The sequence below is a fragment of the Pan troglodytes genome, chromosome 2, assembly GCF_028858775.2.
Source record: "Pan troglodytes isolate AG18354 chromosome 2, NHGRI_mPanTro3-v2.0_pri, whole genome shotgun sequence".
Lineage (NCBI taxonomy): Eukaryota > Metazoa > Chordata > Mammalia > Primates > Hominidae > Pan > Pan troglodytes.
In genome coordinates, this window is record NC_086015.1 from 54,391,383 (window position 1) to 54,409,087 (window position 17,705).

The 17,705-nt window shown below is 59.5% G+C and overlaps 1 protein-coding gene and 1 long non-coding RNA gene across 6 annotated transcripts in view; one reads left to right on the forward strand and one right to left on the reverse strand.

Moving 5' to 3' along the window:
- Window positions 1–760: 760 nt before the first annotated feature.
- Window positions 761–17,705, reverse strand: part of CACNA2D2 (calcium voltage-gated channel auxiliary subunit alpha2delta 2) — a 141,301-nt gene continuing 124,356 nt past the window's right edge. Inside the window, exons 11-39 of one of the 5 annotated variants that reach the window (XM_016941153.3) lie at window positions 17,447–17,605; window positions 17,106–17,213; window positions 16,929–17,007; window positions 16,296–16,345; window positions 16,020–16,109; window positions 15,744–15,815; window positions 15,478–15,552; window positions 14,128–14,202; window positions 13,977–14,048; window positions 13,823–13,894; window positions 13,658–13,719; window positions 12,734–12,810; window positions 11,050–11,070; window positions 8,302–8,362; window positions 6,118–6,215; window positions 5,792–5,882; window positions 5,622–5,684; window positions 5,374–5,477; window positions 4,991–5,089; window positions 4,811–4,899; window positions 4,558–4,608; window positions 4,247–4,318; window positions 3,991–4,143; window positions 3,790–3,842; window positions 3,613–3,668; window positions 3,336–3,462; window positions 3,055–3,164; window positions 2,868–2,950; window positions 761–2,786 (exon numbers count right to left, since the gene is read on the reverse strand). In XM_016941153.3, the coding sequence (XP_016796642.1) occupies window positions 2,646–2,786; window positions 2,868–2,950; window positions 3,055–3,164; window positions 3,336–3,462; window positions 3,613–3,668; window positions 3,790–3,842; window positions 3,991–4,143; window positions 4,247–4,318; window positions 4,558–4,608; window positions 4,811–4,899; window positions 4,991–5,089; window positions 5,374–5,477; window positions 5,622–5,684; window positions 5,792–5,882; window positions 6,118–6,215; window positions 8,302–8,362; window positions 11,050–11,070; window positions 12,734–12,810; window positions 13,658–13,719; window positions 13,823–13,894; window positions 13,977–14,048; window positions 14,128–14,202; window positions 15,478–15,552; window positions 15,744–15,815; window positions 16,020–16,109; window positions 16,296–16,345; window positions 16,929–17,007; window positions 17,106–17,213; window positions 17,447–17,605 (2,463 nt within the window). In that variant the 3' untranslated portion in view covers window positions 761–2,645. Of the gene's footprint in view, window positions 2,787–2,867; window positions 2,951–3,054; window positions 3,165–3,250; window positions 3,463–3,612; window positions 3,669–3,789; window positions 3,843–3,990; window positions 4,144–4,246; window positions 4,319–4,557; window positions 4,609–4,810; window positions 4,900–4,990; window positions 5,090–5,373; window positions 5,478–5,621; window positions 5,685–5,791; window positions 5,883–6,117; window positions 6,216–8,301; window positions 8,363–11,049; window positions 11,071–12,733; window positions 12,811–13,657; window positions 13,720–13,822; window positions 13,895–13,976; window positions 14,049–14,127; window positions 14,203–15,477; window positions 15,553–15,743; window positions 15,816–16,019; window positions 16,110–16,295; window positions 16,346–16,928; window positions 17,008–17,105; window positions 17,214–17,446; window positions 17,606–17,705 lie in introns of those variants that run through there. The other 4 variants (XM_016941154.3, XM_016941158.4, XM_016941157.4 and 1 more) reach the window with 4 other exon arrangements.
- LOC107970645 (uncharacterized) lies at window positions 3,460–6,177 on the forward strand. The gene is made up of 4 exons (XR_001713342.4): window positions 3,460–3,920; window positions 4,277–4,311; window positions 5,417–5,501; window positions 5,776–6,177. It is a non-coding gene; the product is annotated as an uncharacterized LOC107970645 (long non-coding RNA).

The following is a 17,705-nucleotide window of genomic DNA, read 5'->3' on the forward strand; positions in this document are numbered from 1 at the left end:
CTGTGGGCCAGGAGGGAGCCGTTGCTGCACTTGTGGTCAGGGCTTCCTGGGCCATAGGGACACTGGCCAGGTGCTCACTCATAGCTCCCGGCAGAGGCCCTGTCAGGCCCTGGTGGTCTGACCAGACTGCCAGATCCACCTCCCCACTAAACCAGCATCTCTGATCTGTCTTCTTCCCTCCAGGGTCCTGGCTTTCAGGCTCTGGGAGGGTGTTTGTTTTGCTTGTATTTTTTTTTTTTTCTGAGACAAGAGTCTCGCTCTGTCATCCAGGCTGGGGTGCGGTGGCACAATCTTGGCTCACTGCAACCTCCGTCTCCTGGGGTCAAGCAATTATCCTGCCTCAGCCTCCTAAGTAGCTGGGATTACAGGCGCATGCCACCATGCCTGGCTAATTTTTTTGTATTTTTAGTAGAGACGGGGTTTCACCATGTTGGCCAGGCTGGTCTCAAACTCCTGACCTCAAGTGATCTGCCCACCTCGGCCTCCCAAAGTGCTAGATTACAGGCATGAGCCACTGCACCCAGCCTGTCTTGCTTGTTTTTAAAAGACAGCTTTTTGAGATGATATGAGACAATGTATGTCAAGGGCCTGGCACCTATTAACTGGTGGAAGCAAGTGTCATGCCCTGTGGTTGACAGGGACCTGGGCTACCATGGTCTTCACCCCCTGCAGAGCACTAAGTGGGACTCTGAGGTCTTGGCCAACTGTCTTCATAGCTACCCAGTCCTCACCCCCAAGCTGATACAGTGGATGGGAACCATTTGAAGTGAAAATATGAACATTATTTAATAATTGATCTTCTGTAATAAACCATTTGAAAATATTTTACAAGGAATCACACACACGATATTTTACAAAGTTTCTTGACTTTTTTGTCGCTGTTGTTTTTCCAACTTGTCTGTACAAAATAGAACAACAAAAAAAGGGCAGAGAAAAGGAAATGGCCCCCCAGTCCCCCAGCCCAAGGTGAGGGGCAGCCAGGTCGGGTGGGTAATGAGAAGGATTAGACCCAGCTGGGGGTTAGACAGCTACCTGATGGGGATTGTTTTGTCTGTTTTTCTGTTTTTTAAACTTAAAATATATATTTTTCTGTATATGTTTATTTTTATATTCTCCATTGAGCACCTGACTACACTACAGTTACACGCACGCCCCCGAAAGACACAGCTGGCATCCAGGCCGGGTGCACATGGACACCCACCCTGGCACCAGCAGTGGGCATGGACCATACACACACACTGAGAAAGCGACAAGCAACATGACATTAATTAACGAAGCCATTAATTAATGCATCACCCTCCCCCCTCCTCCCAGTCCATCTGAGCCCCATCACTATATCCCCTTGCCCTCAGTTCCCCACTGGCCCCCAGGCTGGGATGCCTTTGGGGGAAATGACCAGAATGAATGGTGTGAAGAGCTGTGCCCAGTCCCCACCTCTGTGTGTGCACAGAGCGTGTGTGTGTGTGTGTGTTCAGCAAGGGAGGGACAGTTTGGCCTCCTGCAAGCAGGGAGTGTGTGTGTAGGGGTGGGAAGGAGATAGGGAGTGGGCACAGGCCTGAGTGTTTAAGGGCCAGATTGGGGGAAGGATGGCCCAGCCAGGAGAGACAAAGTCACCCCTGCTAAGGCAAAGGGTGATGTCTGGTGGGGGTTCCTCTGCCGAAAGGTGCAGGCAGTGGCATGTGGTCCCACTGGGGGCCTGACACTAGTGAGAAATGGTTACAATGAGCACCTGGAGAGGTGAGGGGGCACTTGGAGGACACTGGTGGCTAGGGGTGGGACAGAGGGTTCTTCACCCCCTGCCCCAGCATTTGGCACTGTTTGACATTCAGCTTTAGAAATGGGAGGACCAGCCAGGCTGCAGCTCAGATTAGAGGCAGGTGGTGAGCAGGAGATGGAGTGTGCAGGTGCCAACCCTCCCACCAACCCCTCGCCCTGTGTAAGGCTTTGTAAGCCCCTACACCCACCCCACCCCATAGTGTGTGTGTTTGTGCGTGTGCCCAGTGGGGTATGTCGAATGTGAGTCCAGTTTCCATCCTCAATGTTCCAGGTGTATATGGGGTAGTGTCTAAACTGGTATCACTGTGACTATCCTGACACCTGGTGGGCTTGGGGATGTGGCTGTAGGCCTGAAAGGGGCAGGAGCCCATGGGGGCTGCCCCAGAGCCTCTCTCCTGCTAGGATTTAAGCTGGGAGGCACAGGCCTCAAACTGGCCATCTCGCCTTCCTCCACTATTCTCACAGAAACCAAGTTTGGGCTTGGGTGGGGCAGAGAGGCCCGGTCAGCTGAGGCAGGGTCCCCCCCAACATAGGCAGCCTCCAGGAAGGGCGGCAGCAGAGGCCTGGTTTTGGCACCAGTGCGTGTGGCCTCCCTGTCCCATCCCACTGGGGGGAGCCCAGCAGGGAAGAAGGGTCTGGGGACACTTGAACAGTTCGGAGGTGAGATGTGATTTGGGTGCCAAACACCTGCGGCGTCCCGCTTTGGGACTCCCCATCCCAAGGCGCAGACCAGACTCTCAGGGCCTGGCCAGCTCAGGTCCTTCAGCGAGGGAGGGACGAGGCTCTAAGGCGGGGAGTGTGGGGCAGGAGGGTGGGAAAGGCGAAAAGGCCGGGTGAGGTGGGAGTGGAGGTGGGGTGGGGCAGGGTGCTCAGAGGCGGCGAGAGGCGTGGACGAGGACTTGAGGCTGCGGCCGGGGCGGCAGGCCCAGGAGGAGCAGCAGTTGCAGGGAGACCAGGACGCCCAGCGACGGCGGGAAGGAGGCCCCGCGGCCACAGTCTGAGGTATCTTCCTGCGGGGAGAGACAAGGAGCTGGTCGGCCTGGGCGGGCGCAAGGCCGCGGAATTTCGGGTCCACCGCCCCCTCTCCTCACTGTCGCGTTGTAGTCGAAGCAGATGTGCGGGCCTCTCCGGTATCGCGGTCTCTGCACTAGCTCACACTGCTCCGGGCCGTCCGCTGGGCATGGGTGGGGAGTCAAGGAGGCGGAAGGCGGCGGCGGCACGGAGGGGGCGCGCGGGGCAGAGGGGGAGCGGGCGGCGGGGAGGGCGGGGGCAGGATACAGTGCGTCTCCTTCTGCAGCAGCCGGCCAGCCTCGCACTGGCTGCACAGCGGCTTCTCGGCCACCACAAAGAGAAGATTGGTGTTGGTCAGTCTCTGCGCGTGGAACAGCCTGCGGGCAGCCCGGAAAGGCGGGGCGTTGAGTTTGCCCCGCCCTGACCCACCCCCATCCTGCGGCCCCGCCCCCGGCCGCTCGGAGGCCCCGCCCCTTCCATCCTCCCGAGCGTCTCGCCCCGCTCACAGGTTCCGCCCTTGGCCTCTGGTCCCGCCCCACTGCCAGCACCTGGAGCAGTTTCCGCAGTCGATGATGGCGTTGTAGGAGGCGTTTACCGAGCCGAAGTAGTACTGGGTCTGTTTCATGACGCAGCTGCTCTCGCGCGTCTCGGGGTTCCCCTCGGCCTCCGCGGGGTCTGCGAGGGCCCAGAGCGCCTCAGCTCCGCCCACAGACCCTGGCAAGGTCTCCGGCCTCCCTCAGTGGTAGGCCCCACCCTCCCCATGGAGTCGTCTTAGCTCAGATTGGGGACCCGGACTTGAGGAGGCGCCTCCAAAGCCCTACCTACCTGCTTGGAACCAGCTGTGGTAGATGAGGCCGTAGAGAAGCTGCTGGAACAGGGACCTGCAGCGCACGGGGAGCCGAGTGCAGGTGGTCAGCAGAGGACGATGCCGTGCCCTACTTCTCTTCTGAGCCCTGCCGGCCAGGGAGCACCTTCTCTACCCACCTCCCGCTCAGGACTCACCAGGCGGCAGCAGAGGTCCACCAGGCCAGGTTAAGGAAATCTGCAACGGTGGGCTGCAGTGGAGAGAGGGGCGTGGACTGCCACTGCTGCCCCTCGCCCTAGGTCACCCCCAGCTTTATCAAATGTCAGAGGTAGGGGGTCATCTGTGGGCAGGTCTCCCAGTCCCCCCCATCTCCAGTCCAGGCATCTCTGGGGACTCACCACAAAGACACCCCGGGGTGCAGCACCCAGGTTGCCAGGGGGCTGAGGGGCACAGGCTGCCTGATAGTCATAGGACTCCTTGCGGGTGTAGAAGGAGTTATTGTAGAGTGCCAGCATCAGGTTGGCATCCACCTCACTGAAGAACCTGCCCACCTGAGGATGTCAGGAGAAAGCCATGGTCACAGGGCTGGCAGTGCTACACCCCCAGAAGGCTCAAATCCCTACTCTCTTCTTTCACTCTCTTCCTGATCCTCACCTGGTCCCACTGATGGTTCTGGTTTGACAGCACCAGGAATCCTCCATCATCAATGAGGACACACAGTAAGTCCTAAGAGGAAGGGAATGGGGAGGAAAATGGAGAGGGGCTGGGCCCCGGACCTTCCACCGCAGGCAGTCCAGTGGTTCAGAGTTGGGGGGCATCACTCCCCCAGTCCTGGGGAGGCTGTGAAGTCAGGGTGGGGATGTTGAGACCCACAGGCCAAGGGATGTGCTGTGAGTCGCGGCTGGGACTAGGAAGTCTGGAAGTGGGGTAAGCTAGGGTCCAGGGTAGGTTCAGGGCACACATACCTCATTGTTAACCTCGCAGTCCATCTCACAGTGGCTGTTGGGGCCGCACTGCTGGGCAGAGAGTGAGGACCGTAAGCCACCCACCAGTTTTCCTCCCTCCCATCACCTTTCATACATCCGGTTCCCCAGGCCATCTGCAGCTGGCCCTGCCTCCATGTAGGTGTTGGAGCCACTGAGTGGAGGGTTGGTGGGGGTTCCAGGGGACTCCAGGAAGGGCACTGCTGGGTTACTGCCCCCGCCCCTGCCCAAATACCTTCTGAGGCTGGTCTTGGTGGGTACGGTTGCTGGCTAGCACCTTGAACTTCTCAGCCCAAGCCTCTAGGTCCAGCTTGACGCCCACCACTTTGGGGGAGAGCAAGGGACCATCAGTGCTACCTGCCCAGGCAGTACCCTGTCCATTGCCTGTTTCCCCACCTCTGTCCCAAACATTCACCTGCTGGCCTCAGTGTGCGCCTGCCTAGGCTGAGCTCCACAGCTGTGCTGACGAGGATGCCCACGGTGTCATTCTCCAGCTCCAGCGGCCTTAACAGGGCTGGGGGTTGGGCGGGGAAGTCAGGAGTGGGGTCTGGCAGCCACACTGAGCACTCTATGCTGGGTCCTACAAACCCAGCATTCCAATCCCGGGATGACTCCAGCCCAAGCACCCAGCACTCAGGACAGTGTTTGGCACAGTCTATCCCTCTCTTCACATCTGCCCTGGCCTCAGCCAGCCTTGTGTTGGAGAGGGGCCTCAGACAGCAGAGCCCAGTTCTGGCTGAGCAGACAGGGAAGCTGAGGCTCCCTGCCTGCTGCTGGGCACACTGCGGGGACGCTCACCATCCTGGTGTGGGGGCTTGAAGACATAACCGTGGTTATCCAGGCTGCGGCGGTAGAAGCTGGCATTGAAGGGCTCAGGGTTCTCTGTCCAGTCCTCAGCTGCCCTGGAGCACCCAAGAGGCAGACTGGTAGGTAAGGGGTGGCTTGTCGGGGACAGTGGTCTCCACAGGTGCAAGGAGGCCTCTGGGCAGAACAGATGCAGGTTCCCTGGCAGGGGCAGGGTTTGGGTAGTGGGATAGGTCACTTACTTGTTGGGGAAGACTCGGGTGATGCCACCGTCTGTGGCAGCGAACACGGCCAGTAGGCTGTACCTGGGGGTGGCAGGGGGGTGGGGTCACAGGCCTGCCTTCTGCTGGGCAGGGCCAGGGCCTCTGGGCCCATCCTAGCCTTCTGCCCCCACAGGCTGGGTGATGCCTACGTGTTGAGATCCTGGTCCCTCCACACACGCTCTACCAGCTGCTGCGTGATGCCCGTGTCCAAGATCAGGTTGTGCAGAAGGAAGTTGTTGCCTGGAACAGGAGGGGAGGGGTGGGGGTGGGGGCATCTTCTTGCAGCTCCTTGCCCACCCTCACCCCCACCCTCAAGGCTCCACCAGGAGCCTCCTCCATGACCTGGCCCTGGCCCAGGCCCAGCCCTTAGCTTGTGCCTGCTTATTTCCACACCTGCCCGGCCTCTGGGTTCCTCTGGGCTGGCCCCATGCTGCCTGGGCACTGCCCAGAGCCAGCTGCCCTGCCAGGCACTCACACTGCTTGGAGTCTGGAGTCACTTTCTCCATGAGCTCAATAAAGTTTTTCAGGAACTCGGTGTTGTTGTCTGAGGCATTCAGGTCCTTGCAGTACTCTCTAGGGATGGGGAGGGGCAAGAAGAGTGGGCTTGGGGGGCTGGACAGGGCAATGGGGTCAAGGCTTCCCAAAAGGCCCACCTGGCCATTCACTGAGAAGCCTGGGCCTCAGGGAGGGGCACATGGGTTCTTCCTGGCTGCAGCTGCTACATGCCTGGCAGGCTGCTGGGGTCTGAGTCGGGGCAGAGCTGACACAAGAATGAGGGTCTACTTTCTCCATTCGGGCAGCTGCTCTCTCCTGGGCATGGCTCCGCAGAGCCTCCCGTCTCTCCAGTGTAGCTGGACCCAGATAGCGCACCTCAAAGGCCCCAGGAAATGCCTGGCGGCCTGCTCATCCACGTGTATGCCCTAGAGCATTCCCATGGGCACCAGGTGGGACCCAAGTACAAGCACTGGCTTTTTGTCAGCCTAAGACCTCACCCTGCCTCTTCCTGGCTGTGTGCCTTTAGGTAACTCACTCACGCTCTCTGACCCTCGCTTTTTTCATCATAGCACAGAGGGTGTCAGGAAGTCAGTGGGAACATGTGGGTCCTCCGACTGGCCGTTCCCTCTGCCTGGAATGCTCCTCCCCTCAAGGCCCTCACTGCATTCAGGCTCTGGGTCCAGAGAACATGGGGCTGTGGGGCGTGAGGGGGTCTGCTTGGGGCTTGCTGCCTAGGAAGTCTTGGGAGCAATCCCTCTACCCTGATAGGTGGAGCTCTCTCTCGCTCGACCCCTCATTCATACCTCTGCCACCAGGGACCGCTTCATTGTCCCATATGGCACTAACTGTGGGGCTTTTGAATGTGTGCCACTTCCCCAAGCTGTGGTAGGGCTCATGGCTTGGTAAGGGCACATGGAACTGGGTCTCAGGCCCCACTCTCTCCTTGGCCCCCAGGGCCTTTGTGCAGTGTACAGCCTGCACCTCTGTGCCTAGAGGCCACACTGGACACACCCAGGGTGACACCCACACGACTGTGCTTGAGATACACCAAGTCACTTGCAGTCTCTCCTGTACACACAGTATGCACGTGCACATTTGTGAGGTACTTCATTCACTCACCCTCCACATATTTATTGAGCTCTCCTGAGCCACAGACACAGAGGTGACAAAAACGAATAGGGTCCCTGCCTTCAAGAGAGCTTCCTCAGGGTCATGTGGGCCACATAGGTCTTTTCACACCTTCCCACATTCACTAACACACAGAGCCACCCCCACATTTATGCTCAGACTCTTACATATGTACATGGTGACTCACAAATACACACATCTACAGAGAGAGTCACAGAGAAACTGGGTGCATGCACATACGTGCACACACGAAGGTGAGGCATGTCCAGAGCCCCCGTGTGCTGCCTTCCAGTGCCCCTGGGTCTCTTGTCAGCTGCATCCACCCACCTGCCCTCATCCCAAGCCTGGGTCATGGAAGGGCTTCAGCACCCAGGGGACCCGGCCTCCCCAGACATGGGCCAAAGGCAGACGGTGTGTACATGAGAACGTGTGTGTGCACACTGAGCGTGCACTCCGGGATGGTCCAGGCCTGGGCTTGCTCGGGGCCCCGTCTCCTCATCTGCTGGAGCAGCTCCTCAAAGCCCCCGCTCTCCTCCCCACCCACCCCCCAAGTGAAGTACCATGCCTAGACCCGGCACTGCCGACAGGGGCTCTGGCTGGCTCGGCCCCCAGACCCACACGAACACCGACTGACACAGGACAACGATGGGGTGCGGGGTTGGGGGGATGGGCAGGACACCACAAACCAGAGCAGCAGCTGCCTGGCGAGGGGTGGGCATGCCACAGACAGCCACCCCAGGGCGGAAAGGGCTCCTGCCTGGTTGCCTGGGAGGGCAGGGAAAGTCAGCAGATGAGTCTGGAGCCCTCCTGCCCCGGCCTGGTGGGAGCTAGGGCCGTGAGGCAGCTGGCCACTGCTGCCTGGTGCGGTACATGGCCTGGGTATGCAAACAGCCGCGCATACCGGGCAATGTATGGGGGCCGGGGGATGACACTGCACAGGACACAGACACACAGAGCTCCAGGCAGCAGTGCAGGAGGTGGGGCCGGGGCGGTCAGGGTAGGGGAGGACACCTCAGCAAGGCCACACGCAAGCTACCTGGGAGCAATGAAAACATGTCCTTCAGACTCAAAGCTGCTGGGGAGCAGGAACTCAAAATCTGCAACAGAAACGGGGGGTTATCCGGCGGGGGCTGGGGAGGCTGGAGGCCGGGGGGCTCAGAGCTGACGGGGCTGGAAGGACGGGGGAGAGGGGGGCTGGAGGGAGGGGGAGACACCAGCAAAGAGGAAACCCGCCATTTCCACGTCCAGGAGCCAGAGAGAAGGGACGGGCAGGGAGGGTGGAGGGCCTGTGGAGACTACAGCATCGCAGGAGGAGGGCAGTTATAGCCAATATGTTGCCCGGGCCTGGTCCTCTGTCGGCAGTGAGTCCCTTGGCGTGGCTGTATATGCTTCCATACGGCTGTATAGCACATATACACGGACACACACACACACATATATATACACACACTGCTATATATATGCATGGTCTGGGGGAGGCGCCAGTCTCGCTCTTATCACATCCATAATGGAAAAAACCGCATGCTGAGCTTCCTTTGCCTCCAAAGAGACTTTGAGGAAGGGAATTGGCTTTTGGCTGCGGATTTTTATCTCTCTTTCTTTGCCGCAGCTGTTTGCGTTTTGGTAGGTCTTGCTTTTGTTCTGTGTCAGGCATCAACATGGCCAAACCGAGGGGGTTTCTCACGGGCACAAACAGTCCAACCAGAGACGGGTGGGGGCAGCTGAGGGTTCACTGCAGTGCATTGTGGGGGCTGGTGGTCCTCCCTGGGCTAGGAGGTGAAGGGAGACCCTCAAAGTGCCAAGGAGTGTTCCCACAGTGTGGGAAGAAAGTCTGAGGAGCTGGAAGGAGGACAGGGGTGCTGCTGGAAACTGTGTACCTGCTTCCCTTGGCTAAGGGCGTGGAGACGGGCTGGGTCTCCACCCTTCCTAAAACCTGTCTGGGCTCCAGGCAGCCATGGGGGATGCTAGGGCTCCAGAGAGGGCATAGGGCTGCTGTTGAGGCATCCCCAGTTGGGCCTGTGCCCTGGGCTTATGAGCTGTGCATGTGTGGGTGAGTGAGCATGCATGTGTGTGTGTGTGTGTGTGTGTGCGCCTAAGTGTGAGTATCTCTGTATGGGTTTGACAGTGAACCTGAGGATGTGGCCGCTGGGGCTCCTCTGTGGCCTCTCCCTGCCCAGCTGGACTGGCCACCTTGCTGGTCTGCACCTGGGAGGGGTCCCTCTGCTCTTGGCCTGTCTCACTGTGGGTGGTCCACCTTCTTAGCCTGTCTCCACTTCTGAGCTCTCTTTTGCTCCCAGGGCTTTAATTGTATAGAAGACAGATTGTCCCTGATACCAAATACTCCCACAATGCACTGCAAGATTCTGGGGAAGGGGGCACTTGGGGTGCTTGGAGGGGCTGGGCAGTCACTGGTTGGACTGTTCCTTTCTGATAGGACTGTGAGGCAGGGTTTGGACACAAGCCGATGGGGAAGGGGTTGGGGGGAAGAGGAGAAGGAGGAAAAAGAAAAAGGAGGGTGAAGGAGCAGGGAAGGAGACTATGCTATGTTGTCATTGTTACTAGGGCCCTGCATTTCTGGGGTCACTGGGTGGGATGTGGGGGGGTGGGGAGAAAAAGACAACTCAAGCCAGTGGGAGTAGGGCACGTCCCCCACCCCCGCCCTGGCCACTGGAGGTGGCTCTGATCCCTTTATCCCCTTTGCTGGACTAGGCTGGACACGGCCCCTAGGGCTTCTTGGGTGCCCCTGCTTCCAGGTCATGGGGACATCCTCTTGTGGATCTCCATGCCCCATCTGCCCAGGGATTCCCTGGGAGAGGTGGCTCTCTGAGACCTTTGTAATACTGTCCTCTCTCACTCCCCTTACTCTCTGCCAGGGTCTAGGGGTTCACTACCCACTCTTCCAGAAGTCTCCTTGGCTTAGGCACCCCAGCGTGCCAGAACCTTTCCTTTCATACCCAGCCTGATTTCCTCCAAACACCTTTGCTGGCTCTTGGGGTCTAAACAGATCCCATTCCATCCCTGTCCAGGCCCCTGGTCCCCAAATCTGGCTTTATTTCCCCAGGGAAACACCTTTTCCATACTGCCAAGCCACCCCGGGGCTCAGCAAAGCCTCTGGGAGCAGTGGGCCGGCAGGACACGGGGACATCAGCACCTGTGTCAGTGCCCAGGAGGCGCGGGTCAGCCCTGCTCTTCAATGGCTGGGGCCTGCCCTATGCTGCCCTTTGGCCCCAGCATCAAGGCGTGAGGCTTCTGAGCCTTCTGCCTCCCTTCTTGGAGGGCTGCCAGCTTCTGAAGCTACTGCCAGAGATCAGAGGAGGGAGAGCTACCTCAGAGTAGGCCTTGTGGGCTGGCCCCTTCCCACAGCTTCACATGAGCCCCACTAGGGGCTGATCTACCCCCTGCATCTCAGGCCTCCAGCCCTGCTGAGTGGGAGGTGGTGGAGAAGCGTCCAGACTGTCCCTACTGTTGAGTTGTCTTAGAGGGACAGAGAAGGTGGGGGAGGCAGGGGCCTTCCCAGAGAGAGTGAGGGGTCCAAGGAAAGGGTTGTGGGCCCTGAGAACACGCCGGAGAACACCCTGCAGGCAGGGCCAGGGCACAGGCCACTGGCTCTCATAGGGGCTTAGGAATCAGAGGAAAGGCAAGAACTAGAGGAGCCAAGGGGAAGCTGGGAGGGGGCCCTGGAGAGCAGGGGTTTGGCTGGTCCTGGGCAGGGAGGGGGGCAAGCAGGGGCGTGAGGGTGGGAGGGGTGGGAAGAGGAGGGTGCACTGGTTCTGAATATACTTGCCCTTCAGTTTGCTGATTGGCACTGGGACAGTCCACCAAGAGAGAAAGCGAGGAAAACAAAAACAACACAAACACAAAAACAAACGAAAAGGGGGAGGGAAAGGGGAGGGGCACAAACAATATTTTATTCAATGGCTGTTTGAATGAAAATATTGTGTCTCATCATCATACCGAAAGGAAACTTCTTGCAAAAAACGACATGAGAGAGAAAGAGAGAGCGAGAAAACTCAAAGGAGATGAGCCCCCAGTCGGCCAGGCAGGTGGGGGGCGCCCGGTGGGGCCGGAGCCCCAGCCTCCCTCCCAGTGACCTCGGGTGTGGTGGGCAGGCAGGGCCACAGGCTCTAGAGACTCTCTCAGGAGAGGCCCAGGATGAGCAGGGCATGCAGGGGTGAGCCACAGGCAGAGGAGTGGGAGAGGCAGGGGAGGAAGGAGGGGGGCCAGGGAGAAAGCAGGGAGGGGGAGGGAGGAGGGGGATGGGGAATGAAGGAGGGAAGAAAGAAGGTGAGGAGGGAGCCAGGGGGCAGAGGGGAGGGAGTGTGGGGAGTGGGACTGAAGGAGGGGGGGGTGCTGGGGTGGGGAGAGTGGGAGGGAGGGAGAGTGAGAGAGAGAGATGGAGGAGGTGAGCAGGAGAAAGAGGGAGATAGAGGAGATGCAGGGAGAAGAGGAGGGAGAGAGGGAAGAAGAGAGGACAGTGCGTAAGGGAGGGAGGTTGGATGCAGAGGGGAGAGAGGTAGGAAGTGAGAGGAGAAGGATGAGAGGGTAAGTGGGAACTGGGTGAGGATGGATGAGGAAAGAATGGAGAGGAGGGGGCAGAGAGAGAGAGAGGCACCATGGGAAGGGAGCACCACAGGGGTAGCGAGCTGAACAGGAAGAGAGAGGAAAGAGGGGAGGGGAGGGAGAAAGAGGGGAGGGGAAGGGAAAAGGGGGGAGGGGAGGGGGGAGGAGGGGAGGAGAAGGACTGGAGGGAGAGGAGGGGAGGGGAGGGGAAAGAGGGGGAGGAGAAGGGGAGGAAGGGAGAGGGAGGAGGGGAGGAGGAGGAGGAGAGGGGAGGTGGGATTGGGGAGGAGGTAAGGGGAAGGAGGAAGGAATTGAGGGGAGGGGGAATAGGTGAAGGGAAGGGAGAGGAGGTGGAGGGAGGAAAGGGGAGGGGGGAAGGTGAGGGGAGGGGGGATGGTGAGGGTGGGGGGAAGGGGAGGGGGAAGGAAAAGGGGAAAGGGAAGGGGAGGGGAAAGGGGAGAGGAGAGGGACAGGAGGAGGGGGAGGAGAAAGGGGAGGGTAGGGGGAGGAGGAGGGGGAAGGGGAGGGGAGGGGGAGGGGGAGGGGAGTGAAGGTGGGTGGGGAGGGGAGGGGGAAGGTAAGGGGAGGGGGTGTCTTCCAAGAATGCAGCCCCCAGGAGTGTGTGGGGCAGGCAGGCTAAGGAGGGAAGACACGGAGTAGGAGAAACCAAAAACAGCAACCTCAACAGAAACCATGAAAGAATGGTCTGGAACCGAATCTGAGAAAAGGCAAGCATGCAGATTTCCACAGACTTTCGAGGTGCCCCAGCCTGCGGGCACCTGAGGGTGGGCAGACTGGGCAGGAGGGACTGCCTCGCCGGCAAGCGGCGCTGGCTATGCTGCCTGGTGCCGGCCAGGGTGCGGGGCAGAGGCAGGGTGCAGGGCGCAGGCAGGGGCCGGGCCACTTACACTTGACCTGCAGGATCTGGTCACTGAGATTGGCTTGGAGGTAGAAGGTGCTGTAGGGTGGGAGCACCAGCCCCAGGCTGAGGGGGGAGAAGCTCGGGTCACGGCTGGGGGGAGGCGGGCCACACTGGCACCCCCTCCCCATAGCCTTGGAGCTGGGCAGAGGCCCCAGCTGCGGCATCCCCTCCTCCCACCACCAGGGACCCCTCTCCCCGCTTAGCTGCAGGAGGTTCATGGTCTAGGGGCCGGCACCCTGGAGGCTCTCCACTTCTCAAACTCTCCTGGGGGCCACCGGGCAACCAGCCCCAAAGCAAATCCCCACACCATCTCCCCTCCCAGCAGCCTCTCACAACAGCCCCCTGCCCAGCCAACCTCCCTCTGACCCACAAGGGGCAGACGCTGCCGTGAGCTGGCTGCAATGCAAGTGCTGCCGTGGGAGTGGGGTCACCAGCCCCCAGATACTCAAAGCCAGCAGAAAGCAGGGCTGGCGCAGATATGGTGGGGGCAGGGGGTGGCAGTGGTGGGCTGGCATGGGCTGTGAGGATGCCCTAGCATTTCAGGATGGACTAGCTGTGTGGGGCAGGCAGAGGTCAGCCTGTACCGACCCAGCCTGACACACAAGGGACCTGCTCCACCCTGAGACTGTGAGGCAGGCTGACAGCATGCCAAGGGCAGTATCCTGGGTGCAGATGGCCGTAGTGATGAGGAGACTTTGGATGACTGTCCTGTGCTCTCAGACCTGCTGCTTGTTCCTTAAAAGCCAGGGAGTCTCTTGGCAGACTAAGCATCTCAGGGTGAGTAGTGAGCAGCCCTGGCCACTGGTGCCCCACTGGGATGGTGGTCACAGTGGGAGAGGGAGGGGACAGCTGGGCTCAGACTCTGGGGCCACCCCACCCTCTCTGCCCGCCCAGCCCTGGCCTCACTTACCTGTAGTTAGTGCTCCTTATAGGCACCCAGGTGTAGTTCCGTGTCACCTCATCTATGTACCTCTGGGAGAGGAGGCTGGGTCAGGTACTTGGGCTAGCAGGCAGGGGGCGGTGGGGTAGAAGGGTGCCCACCCTGACTCCCTGGCCCCCAGCCCTGCCTCCTTACCTCATCCAGGGACTTGACCAACGTTCTGATCTGCTTGTGGCCCTTGTTGCCATCAATCATGCTCCGACGGATCTGGAAGGGCCAGAGATGTGAGGGGCAGGGCCCCTACACTCCTCTGCTCTGTCCCCCACCCCTGTTCTCCTCCTCTCCTTACCTCTTCCTTGTTCTCATCCTCTAGCTCCGCATCCAGGAAGTCCAGAGTCACAGGCTCCCGGAAGTTGGTGGTCTGTTGGAGGCAGGGTGGGAAGTCAGAAGTCCCCATTGTGGAAGGTTTGCCCACCCTCCAGGCCACCCATCTGGCTCACCTGGGGCTTGAGATTGGGGTGCAGCAACACGTAGCCGTTCAGGTCAATGGCAAACACATAGCCGTTGGCTCCAAGCTGGAGGCACAGATTGGGGCTCAGGGTCTGGAGGGATGGGCTGGGGTTCCCTGGGCTCCGGAGTTCTTCCCTATTTGGCCTCCCACTGCACCGAGAGATTGTTTGCCTGCCTTGGGCTAAGGGCCCCCCCATGCCACGTGGCCCTAAGCCTGTCTCTCCAGCCAGGCCTGCAGGCGGGTTGCCCCTTGTGCACCAGCCCTTGCCAAGGCTAACCAGCTTGTGGGCTGCTGCTCTGCAGTCCTCATCCTCTCCCCCTGGTTCTCATGAGCTGTCAGTTGTCCTGACCTCTCTGCCACCACCGGCCCCACAGGTCTGCTGCTTCTGTACCCCTGTGGCCCTCCTCTAGCCACTACTGCCCCTGATTTGTGCCTCCTCCTTGTCCCCACGTCAAGAGAGAGCAGCGGGACGAGTGGACCCTTGGGAATCCTACCTGGGGCTTCCCTTCCAGGTGGAAGGGAAGTAGGAGTAAGTGGGACCTGGACCTAGCCCTTACCTCCCCCAGTCAGTTTCTTACTGTACCTGGAGGCCAACTGCCACAGCCCCTGCCCACTCAGGGCCAAGCAGAGGCTTCAGGGGGCTCAGGCTTAATGATGCTGTTGTACATACCACACCTCTCCCCCTTCCACAGGCCAAGACGCAGACTCCCTGACCGCAGGCGCTGGGCCAGCCACAATGCCATCTTGCCCCTTCCCTGGTTTATGATTGTTTTTCACCTTTGGGCCCTTGGCCAGAGAATTCCCTCTGCCTCCAATGTACACCATCCCCTCCTTTCCTTTCTGCCTGGGACACTCCTGCCTATGTGCATGGGCCAGGTCTGGCCTGCTGCCCATTACTATGTGGTCATGAGCTAAGAATGGTTTTATGTTTTTAAATGGCTGGAAAAAACGTCAAAGGAAGAATTCTATTTTGTGACATGTGAAAATTATCTGAAATTCAAATATCAATATCCACAAATAAAATTAAATTGGAACATAGCCATGCCCATTGTTTATGTTTTGTTTGTGGCTGCTTTCACAATACAACAGTGCAACCGAGTAAGAGATGGGTATGTAGGTCTGCAAAGCCTAAAATATTCAGTCTGGCCCTTTACAGAAAGTTTGCCAACCCAAGGTCACCTTGTTCTAGACCCAAGGTCACCTCCTGGGGAAGCCTTCCCCGACCCCCTGAACTCAGAGGTCTCCATGGAGGCGCTGTAATACCCATCAGTCTTCTCTGCTGAGCCTGCCTGTGTCCACATGGGAGGCAGGGTATGCGGATGGGCAGGGGGATGCTCACCGTGTAGTTGGGGGTCAGCCTCTTGATGTCATTCAGAGCCACGTCAATGCCCATCACGCCCAGGATCAGCTGGTTCTGGGAGCAGAAGCATGGGGGGCTCCTCAGTGAGCTCAATTCCATGGGGAACCACCCTCCACAAGGCCTCAAGCTGCTCTCACAGGCAGTGTGCAGGCCTGCCCTGCCCCTCTTCCACCCTCAGACCTGCTGTGGGCATGCTCATATCCTCCCCAGGCACACCCATAGCCCCAACCCTCCCCTTTCCTCACCTTCTTTTCCCCAGGGCCATCCTGTGTCAGGTTGAAAACAGGGAGGGTCCCTGTTACCACCAACCCCAGTCCCTGAAGGGAGAGGAAGATGATGGAGTCACCTGTGGCCAGCACTGACCCCACCCTGAGTGTTCAGAGCAGGGACTGAGGTGCAGGCCACCTCTTTCTCCTGTGCTTGGTTTACCCCATAAGGGGGCCCTCCAGGGTCTTGACCCTGTGGGCACATCTCTGGGGGAAGGGTGCCAGCCCCACCCTTTCCTTGTCCAGAGGCCTTACCAGTGCATCCTCATACACGTTGGTCCACTGCACCTGCTTGGCCTCCTTGCCTGCCAGCACCATGGGCCTGCCCAACACATCTAGATATTCCTGGGGAGGGGGCAGTGGTGGGGGTAATGAGTGCCTTTCCCAGGCACTGCCTGTTCTGTCTCCCCAGGCATTGGGATTGTGCCCCAGCCACCGTGAGGGGGCGCCCTTGGCCCACAGCAGCCCATGGCACACAGCGTCCCTGCAGGGAAGCCAGGGGCTGGGAGGAGGGGCCTCCCCAAGTCTCACCTGTGTGTTGATGCGGATGGCTCCGATGGAAGGGATCTCAAAATAGTAGCCTGTGAAGGAAGGAGAGGCAGAGGTGGGCCTGGCTGGCACTGCAGGACCCATGTGCAGAGGGCCCTGCCCCTGGGGTGTGTCTGCAGCCCTGCCTCGCCTCTTGGGCTCCTCTCTTTTTGGGGTCCTCTCCCTCTAGTGCTCCCGGCCTCTGCCCTGCCAAGGGCGGTGCTATGGAGAGGGAGTGAGTGCAGCAGTATCAGGAAGCAGAGCAGGGGGCAGAGATGGGGAGGGAGGAGCCTGAGGTCTGAGGTCCCTCATTTTAGGGTGCAATGCCATTCAAAGTCCACCCGGCAGCCAGGCCCAAGTGCACAGAGAGATGGACGGATCAGCAAACAGACGCAGGAGTAGACAAGCTGGGGGACGGTTGGACAATGGACAGACAGACAGACGGGCAAAAAGAGGCTCAGTTAGGTGGACCCGTTAGCCCCCAGATAGAGTGAGGGACAGCCTCGTGGATGAGAGGAGGCACTGTCTTGCAGCGGGTGAACACACAGCTGGACATATGGATGGCCAGTTGAACATACGCAATCGACAAAAAGAAATGGCAGGCAGGCCCCTGACAGTGATGCGCAGGGGAGGTACCTTTGTTGGCACAGGCCATCCACTGCAGCGGTGTGACGTCATAGTTATGCTGCCCCACGGAGAAAGTAAACACGCGCACCTGTGGGGGGTTTGAGGTTACTGCTGTGGCCACCAGGGGACAGCCCTCTTTTGTACTGGGCCCAGGTCAGGGTAGCCCCTGCCTCGGTTGAGCCTCACCGTCCGGTTTGGCCAATTGTACTTCTCAAAGACGTCCTGCACGCGGTCCTCGCCACCATCCGTGAACATCATGATCATCTTGTTGCAGTTGGCCCGAGTGATGTTGGACTGAGGGGAGTGAGGCGGAGGCAGGCAGCTCTCAGCCCTCCCTGGTCCAGGGGCAGGGCCTCCCTCCCGCAGTGGGCCTGGACCTCTGGCCCTCCTCCCCCACAGCAGATGGAGCTATCTGTCCAAGCTGCCTGTTTGGTGCTAACGAGGCCATCCGTCTTGATTTCCCGGGTGTCACCAAGCCTGGGCCCTCTACTCCCCCAGCCGCCCACTTGCCCACCCATGGGGCTCACGTTCTGCAGCTGGTCAAAGGCATACTCAAAGCCGGCCTTGTAGCCTGTGGTGCCCTTGGCCACCATGCCCTGCACAGCTTCCTTGAACACCTTCTTGTTGCGCACATTGGCCTGCACCAGGTGTGTGAAGCATGACACAGGCTGTGCCTTCTCGTTGAACTGCAGGAACAGTAGGGTGGTGAGTGGCCTCAGGCTGGCCGGGGTAGGCAGCTATTGCATGGGGCTGGTGGTGGTCACAGGAGCAGGGCAGATGGGGTGA